This window comes from Sphaerodactylus townsendi, linkage group LG02 (assembly GCF_021028975.2).
Source record: "Sphaerodactylus townsendi isolate TG3544 linkage group LG02, MPM_Stown_v2.3, whole genome shotgun sequence".
NCBI classification, from domain to species: domain Eukaryota; kingdom Metazoa; phylum Chordata; class Lepidosauria; order Squamata; family Sphaerodactylidae; genus Sphaerodactylus; species Sphaerodactylus townsendi.
The window spans coordinates 104364483-104377818 of record NC_059426.1 but is presented as its reverse complement, the minus strand read 5'-3'; the positions used below and the strand labels follow the sequence as shown (position 1 = coordinate 104377818).

Here is a 13336-nt window from a genome sequence, read left to right as displayed (position 1 = left end):
ATAATATCTTCGAATTGACAAAATTAACATCTGTCAAATTCAGAAGGCAGCCCTGCTGGGATCCGCACGAATACTATGCTGATACATTACAACTTCCTAGGCTTCTGGGTGAGGCTCAAATTGTAATGAAGGCCAACAACCAGCTAAAGATCTGGCAGCTGTGAAATCTACAATAATAATAATAGTAATAGGAACATAAGGAAGTTGGTAATTAGAACAGACATATTGCCACTGTCCCTTTGCTTAGCTCCTATGGCAATTTTGGTAATTGACACGTTGAGCTGTTAGTCCCACTGCCTCCTGACATCCCTTATGATGCTATTAGTGTCATGGACTCTGAAGTCTAAACCACAGAGTGAGACCTGGACCAGTTCTAACGATCCATCTCTTTAGACTGAGTGGTGTTCAACACTATTTCGTATACAGAGAGGCTGGAATGGTCAGATTTGGTATTTTCTAGGAGTTTGACTTTCTCTTTGTGCCTTGTCAACAAAGCAATGTCTTCAGTACTTTTGGCTCTAGCCCCGTGGTGGCGAACCTTTGGCACTCCAGATGTTATGGACTACAATTCCCATCAGCCCCTGCCAATTGGCCATGCTGGCAGGGGCTGATGGGAATTGTAGTCCATAACGTCTGGAGTGCCAAAGGTTCGCCACCACTGCCTAGCTTCTAAGCAAGGTCCAGACTAATGAGTCCTTTAACTTAGAAGCTGCCTTACTCCAGGTCACTCTGTTGCACTTCCTAGGTCTGCATTGTCTATTGGGGCTGGCAACCAAGGGCGTATCTGCCCGGGGACATGGGGTCACCCATGTCCCCAGGTGCAGCTAATTTAGTCATGTGGGGGCGCAAAATCAGCCCCTCATGTGACCAGATGCCTTCCCCCTCATCTGACTTCATCCTCCCTCGGCCCCGCCCATGTCATCCTCTTTGATGATGTGGGTGGGGCCAAGGGAGGATGAAGTCAGATGAGGCCACAGGAGGCAGCTTGTCTGACTCCGTCTTCCCTCTGCCCTGCCCATGTCATCAAAGAGGATGAAGTGGGAGGAACCAAGGGAGGACCAAGTCAGACGAGGCTCCCTGCAGGCAGGCAGGCCTCCCCGGGCTCCACAGCAGGCAGCAGCATGCGCCACCCTCCCAGGCTCCCTGCAGGCAGTCTTCTGCCTTCCCCTGGCCCTGGAGTGAACAGGAGCCAGCAGCAGGGACGTGGGGCTCCATGACGTGCGGGGGCTATGTGGGGGTGGGGCTACGCAACATGCAGAGGCGGGGCTCCATGGGAGGTATGCAACCCACAACACACGGGGCTCCGTGACCTGCGGGGGCAGAGCCCAGAGGAGGTTTTGTCCCTAGGCACCATTTCCCTCCCATATGCCTCTGCTGTCAACAATTCCTAATTGGCAGGAAAAGTTACCTGAGTTCCTTTAACCAGAGATGCCAGAGATTAAATTTGGACCTTCTGTATTCAATATATGTATTTTGCTAAATATGTTGAATATGAATGGAGGCTTCACAAATTAGTCTTGTAGATATATATCCGTTGGGCACACTTGTCTTTTCCGTCAGTCTGAGGAGCTGACAACCTAGGATCAACAACAGGATTCAGATCCAGAGCTAGGGAAGTGATAACAAAGGAAAAACGAATGTCTTGAGGCATATCTGGAGCATATCTTTTTGTCATCACCAGGTCATCACCACCACCCTGCACACTGAGATTAGCAGAGGTTATATTCTGGAGATCTCACTTTTGTACTCCATGTTAACTGGTTTAGATTAATGACCTTGCCCAGGTCTTCACTGTCAGTCATAGGGTGTAACAGACCACCAAATGAAAGCTCTTGTTGCTCTACCTCCAAATGTAGCCAGTCTTCTAAGAAGTTAATAGACAGGGAAAGGATGGGAATATAATTTCCCTTCCTTTGTCTGCAGCATTTGGAAATCAGGGGTATTCTGCCTCCAGTAGTCGGTAGCCATTTTTCAGTCTTTTAAACATGGCAGTCTACAGTGGTCACGAGTCTCCCCATCATTGTGCATCGAAAGAATGACACACACCCATCCTTTTTTTTAAAAAAAAATATTAATTGATATTTTGGATTGTTACAGATTTATGTTATACATCTTTATGTTTCATCCTCCATATCCTTTTACCCCCCTCCCCCCTTCTTCTTTTCTTCTTTAAATGTGCAGCAGCAGGTCCATTATTTCTAATCTTCTTTTCCAGTTTTCTTCTGTGATTCCAATTTCGTTTAACCAGTCTTTGAATTCAGTCCAGGTCCACTTCATATACACACACCTATCCTGAGCCACTCCGAGGATACCGGATTGGTGTCACTAGGAAAAACAAGATCCTTTTTATAGAGTATTAATCATGTACCCTGAAAGAGGAAGGGAAACATGGTAAAGACGAAGTTGACGACCCATAGAGAACTATCAGATTGAGGGGTGGGGCTGGCGTGCGATTTAGCGAAGGTGGGCAATTTTCACACCCAGGTGAGCTGTCCTCTGCCTCCAGGCGATTCCCTCCCTGCTTTTGCTTCGGTGCGGGACCAGCGGGGAGCCTCGCTGGCGTGAAGTGAACGAACTCTGGCTGCAGCAGGCCTGCGTCACCGCCCTCCTGCCTTCCCGTCCCAGTCTCCCGGAGGCTTTTGCCTTCCTCGCTCGCGTAAGGAGAAGGTGGCCGGGGACACGCACACGCGCGCAGACACATTTACAGGCGAAGAGCGCGGACTTCGATTTCTACCGACTATAATCGCACGCATCAACTTGGAGCTTGAAAGGCCTGCACAGGGCTTCACAAGCCCTGTTTTAGCTATTCGCACAACAACCCTGCAAGGTTCTTCTTCTTCAGGAAGAACTGAGAGATATCTGGCATAAGGTGATCTCGGGAGGAGGGGGGGGGGGCTGTTTCTGGCTCTCACCGCGCCAGCCTCTGCAGTAAGCCCACTTTCTTCCATCTGGCTGACTCCCAGGCAAGGGGGTCTTAAGATTGCTGGCTCGGCCATTGCTCGAGATTACCTCCAAAAACGCGAGTGTGGGGAGGAGGGTTGATGGTGGATTGGGGCTTTTTTTCTTTGCTCCCAGTCACACATTTGGGGCGGATAAGCAGTCAATACAGTAACGCTGATGACGTCAGTTATGTTTGGTTCACCTGGGCGATGGGTAGGTCTTCCAAGACCCTCTAAGTTCAGCCCTTCCCGCTCCTACACCTGGCAGCACCGACTCCATCCTCCTTCCGCAGCCTACGCAAAGTGCCCCCCACGGTCTCTGCCGCAGGTGCGCAACAAAGACGTGTGCGGACTTAAACCTGAAGGCAGACCCTTCCCCGGCCAGGCTGCCTTTCGCATCCCGGGGAACCCGCCTCTACTGTCGCCGTTAACAAACAAGCAAACCAATAGGAGGCTTCATCCGACTCCGCGGGCCCTTGGCATGAAGCTGCCAAACCAGTGGGGTCTCGGGCGCCTGGTTTAAGGTCAAGCGGGCACGCACCACCATGCTTTGCCGTGGGGAGATTCTCCCAGCCCGACTCGAGCCGCGCTTCCTTGCAAGCCGAGCCCCGTGAAAAGCCCCGGGATTTAGGGGCTCAGGAGACGCGCGGAGCCAGAATAGTCCTGTGTGCATTTTCCATCCGCCAAATGACTCCAAGGAGCGCCTCTGTAACCAGAGAGGCGCTCCTCCATCGGGCTGGGAGCCCGACGCTCGAAGAAGTGGCCGTGTAACCCAAAACGATCAGATACCACGAGGATCGTCCGGATCCCATTCCAGCGGATCCTGGCGTGCGCAGCACAATTCTGCAGGCGGCCTCGTCTCACGCCCGGGGCCAACTCTTACAGTCCCGGTTAGACACCCACACGCACCCCCCCGACCCCGGGATTTGCCTCTGTTAAAACATGTTCTTTTCTTTTTTTGCCTGATGAGTTTTCTGCGTCCTCATTAACAAAAAAAAAAAATCTTAGCTCTCCCCTGCGTCGGCTGTCTTGGCCTTTCATTAAGGGACTTCCCCCCCCCCCCCGGGTCCCAACTCTCACGCCTGCTACTCTTGGAAACAGCAAAAGCTTAAATTCCACAGATTTCCACAAAGTGAGACATTGTTGGAAGACGGAGCGAGGGGCGGGGGGAGGCGCACTGGGCGCTTTCTTTTATTTTGGCGTTTTGCTTTAGTCGCGTTTGCAAACGTCTCGAAGGCACTCGGGGCGGGGGGGGGGGAGCAGGGCAAAGTTGCCGATGTGCCCGGCACGCCTCCCCGGGCAACGCGGACTGTCGGCTGAAAAAGGGGCTCCGCTCTTGTTCGAAAAAGTTGAGGGGTTGGGTCGGGTCCTCCACCCCCAGCGTTCTCCTGCCTCCCCGTGTCGTCGTCGCCGCCGCCGTCCCCCACTCCACCCCCCGCTCTGCCGCGACCCAGTTGCAACTGGTGGATCATCATCGCGGGGTGACTGACGGTCACTTGGAGTGGAGCTCGGCGGTCTGCGCGCCGCTGCCTCCAGCAGTCCGTGGTGATGTAATAGGTGCCCAGGCACAGGGATATATAAATATCGTGGTTTAGGGGGTGAAGAGCTATGGCTGAGCGGCCGGAGCAGAAGAGCCCCACTTGAGAGAAGCCCTCGGGAACTGAGATCAAGTTCACAAGAAGCTCCTGCCCAGTCGATTCACCCCCCGCGCCTCCCCTCCAGCCCCTGTTCTACCCCCCAGCCCCTCCCAGCCCCAGCCCAGATTTCTCTTCCATGCACCCTGCCCAGAGAGCCTCCAGTGCCTTGGGGGACTGAGCTGCGGGGGGTCCCTCTTTTTCGCCCCTCTCCCTCTGCTCCGGGGCTCCCAGTCCCAAGGCGGCGGAGGGTGTATTTTTAGAGCGCTTGCCTCCCCGGGGAACCACGTGTGCCGCTGCTGCCCATGTTGCTCAGGATGGTGGGCCCCTCGCCGGCCTTCTGGCCACTCTTGCTGCTGGGATTGCTCTCGCCGTGGCTGGCGGGGCGCTGCATGCCCGTCTCGGCCTCTGCCCAGCAGCGCAACGGCACCCTGGAGTGGCGCTGGGAGACCCTCTTCTCGCGCACCATGGCCAGGCTCCCGGGGGAGAGGAAAGAAGCCAGCCGCGACGGGGACTATCTGCTGGGCATCAAGAGGCTGCGGCGGCTCTACTGCAACGTGGGCATCGGGTTTCACATCCAAGTCTTGCCAGACGGCAGAATCCACGGGACCCACAACGAAAACCGATACAGTAAGTTGTTTTGCTCGCCTCGCCGCCCTTTCCTGCTCTCACGCGTCCACCTGGTCAGTTTCAGGAGCGCCAACTCAGCCACCTTACAGGGCAACCCTTCTTTCAGGTTACCTGACTTCTTGGAAGCCCTCCCGAACTGGGAGAAGGGCACTCAGAAAGCCCTCCGGGTCCGTTCACATGGCCCTGCTTTCGTTCCACCTCTGCTTCTTCTTGTGCGTCTATCAGTGCGCTCCTGGTCCGTCCCCCCCACCCAAAAAAGAGGTATGAATGGGAATAATGTACCTCCCGGTTCTGAATCGCTTTTATGCAATTAAATCCCACTGTACCCTTCCAAACTGATGAAGTTTGAACTAGCAGATCAGGTCCCTCTAATCAACAGCAGCAGCAGCAGCAGCAGCGCCTTCCTGAGGGTAGACTGCTGAGGACTGCGATCCCCCTGCAACAAACTTGAAAGAAGTGTTGCTCAAGTTGGTTGGACTTGCTTTACACTATCAGGCTACCAACCTAGGAGACTTTCAGTATAGAACAAGCGGGAGATTTGCACTTTAAGTGTCAGGTATGATGATCTTAGGAGGCCACCGCTACTATTGTCTTCATATTAGATCATCCCAGTTATGGTGTGCATTATCTTTCCCTGTGCAGAAGCCTCCCCCTATCAATGGGACATATTGAAGAATTCTGTCTTTGTTTTTGAATTCTTCAGAATGTAGCAAGATTTCATATGAGGCAGAAAAATCATGAAGGAACAAATTACATTTTAAAATATTTTAGTACTGCTCATGTTTACAGGAGGGAAATGATAAAATATCTAATGCAAAGCAGCATCCCTTGACCTGCAGAGTTTTTTGTTTGTTTGCTTTGTTTTTGTTTTGACATTCTTCACCATCTTTGTAAAATACAAGCAGTAGTGTACTTTTCCCATGACTGGAATTGGCTATTGTTATTACAAAGTAGGGCATTATAGGACTGCAATCTTCTTTTTTTCAATCGAATTACAACACCATGCATTTGGCAATGCAGTTGCATTAGACATTACTTGTAGAATTCAGGCATTCTCCCAAAAGTGTTCTCATCCCTACCCCTGCATTCAGCAGTTGGACACACAGAAAGAATAGAAATGCCCTGCCTCTATTCTGAACACTGCAGAATACAGAAACTTCTGAGCAGCTGAGCCAAAATCAACACAATCTGTTGATCTAAAAGAATCAGGTGCAACATCTGGCTATCCCAAGAGCTGCAGCAAAAGGCTATTCCAGGGTCCTTCTCTGCTCTTGTAACAGGTTTACAAATAGTTAAATTGGCATTCCAGACCCAAGAGTAACTCTGCCAAGAAGTTAGGACAGTCTACCAGAAAAGCATCTGTTAGTGACTTAACCCCATGGCCCTGGGGCTCTAATTCTAACTCCCATCCAACTGAAACAATAGGACTGGGGAGGAGGAGTTACAGGCAGCACCATGACAAATGCTTCATGTGCCCTGAAACATACTGTTACTTATTTTAACCTGGATGTTGTGGGAGATCACGGCTAAGCTTAGAAGAAAAAATGAGCTCCCACCTTTCTGACTGGATCTGCCTTTTTTAGTCAGCTGCTTTCTGTAGCCTCTTTCACTTTTAAAGCATGAAATACACAGCCTAACAGTTTCATCAGGACAAAATAGTATGGAACTCCAAGGCAGAAGCGTGAGTTGAGGACTGAGTTGATACAATTAGGCAGCACACCCAATAAAGCTAAGGCAGTGTATTACAGTCACTGCTTAGAGCTGCTTCAGGTCACTCTTTAGTCAAGTGGGGCCTAGCGTGGACTAATTATGATTATTGGCCTATACAGGGTGTTGTTGGCCACTCAGCAAACTGTGTGGGTTATGTAGCAGCATCGTCTCACTGCCTCCTTCTCCTCCTCCTTCTAGCAATACAAACCAATAAGAACAGGGAGCCATGTTACAATACAGTGGCAGGGTCTAGAAAGTGCATGCTTCCTACCACACACATGCACAGACACCCAAGCAAGTAACAAGTTTGTTCCATTCCAACAACTTACTAGGTGATAGCAGATGCCATGAAGGGCAATTGAAAGTGGCTTCTATATGGTAACGGTAACAGATACATCAACCCTCCCCCGCCACTTGCCACAGCTGACTCACCAGCAAGTCTCTGAAGAACGATTTCCACTTTGCACTGGAAGCTAGCTAGAATGACCTTGGGTCAGTCACTTGCTCTCAAACTGACCTACCATACAGGATTGTTGTGAGGATAAAATGGAGGAGGTGAAAAAACCATGTGCATCACCCTGAACTCCTTGGATGAAGGGCAGTAAAAATGTACATTAAAAAATAAACCAAGAATTTGATTCCTAAGAAGTTGTATTGGACTACTAAAAATGTCAATTAAATTGCTCTTAGCGTATTGGCTCTGAAATAAAGGATGTAATGTGCTTAGGATTAGAAAAGACATGGCTGCCTATTTGGCATGAGGCCAGGTTTGTTGCTTCTCAGTAGTGCTACATTAGAAAATGGATTCAAAATTCCATCCTGGGGTTTTCTGGCAGAATAGTCATTATATTGGTAAGGCCCAACTGACCTCACTAGAACAACTCCTGAATGTGTATGAAAGCCTTTTGTCCTGTGACCGAAGAGGACTCCTGATGCTAAAGAACAGACACATGTCTTTCTTAGCTGGATCCCTGCACATCATTCTTGTTTTACAGGTTTGCTTGAAATCTCTCCAGTGGAAAGAGGAGTGGTGAGCATCTTTGGTGTTAAAAGTGGCCTGTTTGTAGCTATGAACAGTAAAGGCAAACTCTATGGATCTGTAAGTAACAATTACGTAATATCTAGTGACATAGTCTTTAATTGCTTTTTATTTTTAAAAATTGGTTTTGATTTGATTTATATAAACTGGCAGAGCTGCTATCAATCTCATGTTCTGACTACTTTTTTAAAAATAACACACAAAGTATTACATATGTAATATTGAGCCACTCTTGGTATTAAACCTCCATGGCCAGATGATGTAAGAGCCAACATGGCATAATGGATAAGAATGGAGGACTCTGATCTGGAGAACTGGGTTCAATTCCCCACTAGTCCACATAAACTCTGGTGGGTGACTTTGGGCCAGTCCAGGGGTCTGCAACCTGCGGCTCTCCAGATGTTCATGGACTACAAATCCCATCACCCCCTGCCAGCATGGCCTGCTGATGGGAATTGTAGTCCATGAACATCTGGAGAGCCACAGGTTGCAGACCCCTGGGCCAGTCAATGTTCTCTCAGAACTCTCTAAGCCCACATGGAGAAAGGCAGTGGCAAACTACCTCCAAATGTTTCTCACCTTGAAAACACTACAGGGTAGCCATAAGTCAGCTGTGACTGGACAGAACTTTCCACCACCATCAGTCAGATGACAGCTTTCTGGATATTAGTGAATAGTTATCTCATGCTGCAGTAGAGCACTGATAGGGCCCCTAGGAAAGCAGGGGACACTTTTTAAAAGGAAACCACCATACAGACTGCATGGAGAAGTCAAGCAGATAGTCTTAGTACTCAGTACATCTACAAGGCAAGAAGACAATTAAACAGCTTCAGACATTTAAGCATCTGTACACATTTCTGCAAGGCACAAGAATAAACAGTTCTGCACAGTATGCTGAGACATACTAATATACTTTGAGAATTCATTTAAATAATTATGCCTTTCTGAGCTTGGCATTCCCATAACCATTGGTGGATGTACACTCTGCCAGGCTATTTCCTACTTGTCTGCCTACTTCCAGACAGACACAATGCATAAAACCGGATCAGTTCCCAGAGGCAGAGATGTGGCAGAATTACCATCCAACAGAGGAGACATTTATTGTGGAAAGACTTCCTTGAGAGCGAGTTATTGCACACTTTAAAAAGGAATCACTTGGTTTGTTAAAACAGGTGATTCCAATTTTACTTCAGAAAAAAAGTGTGGTTCAGCAGTGCAACTCTAAGCAGAGTTACATCCTTCTATGCTTACTGAAGTCAACAAGCTTAAACAGGTGTAACTCTCTTTAGGACTGTATGGTAAAGCATGGAGAATACTGTACTAGAACCTGATGTCCAGTCACACCATATGCTTTCTGGCTGCTGCTTTATTCAATGATGTAGCCATCAGAGATCACTAATAACCCTTGGTCATGATCAGTGAGTTCAGGCATGTATATATAAACCTAATCTCCTGTGGAAAGAATGAATTTTGGGGAGGAAAATAAATTTGATTTCTAATACACTGAAATAGTCAAAGGCATTTCATTTCTGAAAACCCACTTGGTTGCTAAAAATAGTGCACTTCTTGTTTATGGTCATTTCCAGCTGTCCTTCTATTGTAGACTCCTTGTTTGTATATATTTGTGTGGGCAGAATGTTCAGTTAATGATTTTGGAACCAGATAACTTTCACATGATTTGCCCAAAAGGAAGCAAAGAAAAATCCAGAAATGGAAAGAGCCAGATATTTTCGTTGTAAAAACTAGGCTATGTAGCCTCAGATGTACTCTTACTTTTTTGGTCTTTCATTGGTACAGCCTTTTTATTTCTTCTCTCTATTGTCATTTGTTAGCCTTATCTCCTTTTGTCTGCAGGGTGGTAGTTGCCCAAAGACTGCATTCTCAGGAACATGCCATCCACAAACTATCCATTTAAGTTGAAGAAAATGGCTTGGAGTATAAATTTAAGATCCATGTGCTTTAACAGGATCCAACATATACAGTTAAAATTAGGTTAAAAATGCAAACTAAATGCACAGAAGGGTAGGACATTTTCCTGCACTGTCGAGATCAAAGAAAGGTTCAAATAGTGCAAGACTGATCCTTCATAACAGTCTTCTACACAAGCTTGAGAGTAGAAGAAGCAAGCTATGGTGTGCCTGTTTGCAAAATGATTTTTGCTGAAAGATAGACAAGATTAGTTAGTGGTGACTCTGCTAAGAGGACTGTATGCTAGGAATTCTGTTCAGTCTGTTATGGTGACTCAGAACTCTTGGGGGAAGCCAGATCTTGAAAGAGCTTCTTGCCATTTGACCAAGGATTAGAAACCCCAGTTGGAACAGAATAGAACCAACAATGCACCAGATTCAGAAGATCCTGTTGGAACTTTCTAGTTGCCCATTTTAGCAACTTTTACTCAAACTGTCAGGCCAGATATTAAAGTACAGGGAACAGGAGAACAGGGAAAAGTGTTTCAGAGCATGATGGAGACACCCCAAAATTATGGCTTGTAGAATCCTAGGACCTCTCAATTATCCCATGAAACATCTTTCTCCTCTCTCCCCATTTTGTATTTTGTTTCGTAGCCTGATGAAGCATTCTGAAGAAGGTGAAAGATAACTCCCTCTTTTGTGTTCTGGTTGGTCCTTATAATACATATTATACAACTGTTGCTTTTGGAATTTTTCTGTGAACCAACATGGCTTTCTACTTCTCTGTTCAAAGACAAATCCTTATAATCAGTGCACAGACAATATGCCCACCTGATGGTTTTTGTCTGTGGTTTAAGTGATGATAAGCAACATAGCTCTTTTCCTATATCATTCTGAAACGTGTGCTGTTGAATGTTTCCCCTGTGTCATTATATTACATGCCAGGCATCATTTATTTACCTTTTTTTTAGGAATACCAGCAAGACTTTTGCATCCCCTCACGACAATACCTCATCATTCTGTAAACCTTAATTTTAGTTTAGTATAGTTGAACATATTGCAAAATATGAGCTCTGATTTCATAGGTAGGAGCTCACATCTCCTAGAGCAAACAGAGATCAACAGCGATCCCATTATTTTCCTATAGCTAGGCATACACCAGGCAGAGGTACAGGTGAAGCTGCTAAAACAAATAGTATAATATTAGCCTGAACAAATCAAAATCCTGAGTTTCAAGTTGATTGATGCTAATTGAATTATATAAACCAATCTCAGGAACATCCACTTGTAAATCCATGCTAAAGATACAGGCAGGAATGCAGGTCATTGAAGATACTTAGATCCTTTTATCCTAGTAAGTCACCTATGCAACTAGTTACAGAAGAATAATTTCAGGCTAAAGAAGATACAAGGCTGCACCCCTTTCTTCTCCCAGCACAGCAGGGTCACCAGTGCTAGAGGATTGGCTAGGCAGGACACTTGTTGAAGCCAACATAGTGAAAAAGAGATTAGTGAGCATCCAGAACTACTATTCACACTTTGGGAGGGGGTCTGAGAAAGTAGGGCCTAAGGAAATTTAAGACAGTGGGAGCTTCTTCCACGTCCCTTCTGAGTTTCCCACGTAAACAGCATAAGGTGAAAGAAGATATGTAGAGGGTTTTACAGTAGCAAAATAATAGGGTGGCTGGGACACCAGAGAATTCTGGGCCATATTTTCATATGCTCTGCCTCCTCTGCCCTTCCCCAGACAAGGGAACCCACAGAGATATTGTTTTAAAATAGGTCTCAAAAATCCTGGATACAAACTAGAAGTATTGCAAATTTCTCTGTGCGGAAAGCCTAAGTATCCCAACATCTTTTGTATGGATAAAGAAAAGATAATAAAATAGAGCTGGTGATGAGCAAAATGAGATTAGGGTTGAAAAAAGGTGAAATATCTGGAATATTACACTGACAAATATGAACTTTATATTATTTCAAAATAATGTTAAAATATGGAATGAAATAAAAAAAAGATTTGTTGAGGTGGAATAAACTTCAGCTGTCCTTGTTGGGGATTAAAATGAATGTTTTATCCAAAATGTTATTTAGCAAACGTCCTAGCATCTTCTGTATAGATATAGAAGGGATCAAGATCTATGTTTGTGGTGAGCCTGCATAAGTATCTCCAAGATATCCTGAGGAAGTGCTTTTCAGGCGGTTATATATGAAGAAGTCTTTATCTAAGTAGGTGTTTGCAGCTTCACGTTTATGATAAACATGAAAAACAAACCAGTAAGAAACAATACTGGGGGCTCTTTTCTATATTTGTTTGCAACAGTATTTCCTACCCCTCTTATAACAGCCATCCCCCCTTCTCATTTCAGAGCCGTTTCAACAATGAGTGTAAATTCAAAGAGATCCTGCTGCCAAACAACTACAATGCATATGAGTCCCAGGTCTATCCAGGGATGTACATAGCCTTGAGCAAAAATGGAAGAACAAAGAAAGGCAATAAGGTCTCTCCCACCATGACAGTGACACATTTTCTTCCTAGGATTTGAGCGCTGTCCCTTCAAGGCCTACCTCAGAGAAGGGGGAGAAGGCAAGACCCAGTTGGAGACCAGGAGTATATATGGTGCACTTTCCTTTGAGAGTTTTATGCAAGAGTAGATGTAAGATATTTAAGTTATTTAAGTCTGTATATATTGCCAGAAAGTTATTTATAGTTCCGCTGTTTTTGTAATTCCTAAGAAAACCCCAACATAAAACAAAAACCTCCAACCTAAGCTATTCATTGTGCAATGCAACAGTAGAGGACTTTTGCATTGTGGTTTATTTAACATTTTTTTTAAGTTATCACAGGTGTGCTGCTATTGTGTTTTTTAAAAGTGAGATTCAATTCCTATATTTACAAATGTTTTGCACTGTTTTGTGTGTTGTACAGTGTTTGTTAGTGGACATGAAATTGTTCTCGCTCTCTTTTAAAAAGAAACCAATGATAACTGCCAGATAAGGTCTTAGTCTTTGAAAGTGAACTCAGCAAACCTTCCTCAGTTCTGATGCCAGCTTGTAGCAATTTACAATGTATGACCTCCTTTTGTGCAGCATTGCTATGTCATCGAAATGGCATCAGCTAACTTCGGGTACAGAAAGTGCAGTGCTGAAGTACCACCCTGCAAAGCTGTTTTTAGATCTGCTACTGTTGAACTCTGAACTTTCCTGCAGTCAATCTCTTCAAAGCCCCTTGGACCCGCATTGAAATTAATGCAGCAGGAATGTTCCATGAACTGTGCCCTTAATGGACACCTTAAACCTGTTGAACAAATTTCCAGCAGTATTATCATTTTAAACAATGTCATACGCATAAGCATGTGCTTAAGTAGGGTTGCTCTGAACAGCATAAACGTGTTCCCTTTTTTACAAACTCACACACTGTTAAATAGGCTACAATTAACAGTTTAGATTATGTAAAGGAAAACATCATGAATTAAA

General features: G+C 45.9%; 1 protein-coding gene across 1 annotated transcript; it reads left to right on the top strand.

Annotated features, from left to right (window-relative positions):
* Window positions 1-4878: 4878 nt before the first annotated feature.
* FGF4 (fibroblast growth factor 4) lies at window positions 4879-12649 on the top strand. The gene is made up of 3 exons (XM_048486684.1): window positions 4879-5203; window positions 7909-8012; window positions 12229-12649. The coding sequence occupies exons 1-3, from the start codon at window positions 4879-4881 to the stop codon at window positions 12403-12405; spliced, it is 606 nt and encodes a 201-aa protein (XP_048342641.1). The 3' UTR covers window positions 12406-12649.
* The last annotated feature ends 687 nt before the right edge of the window (window positions 12650-13336 follow it).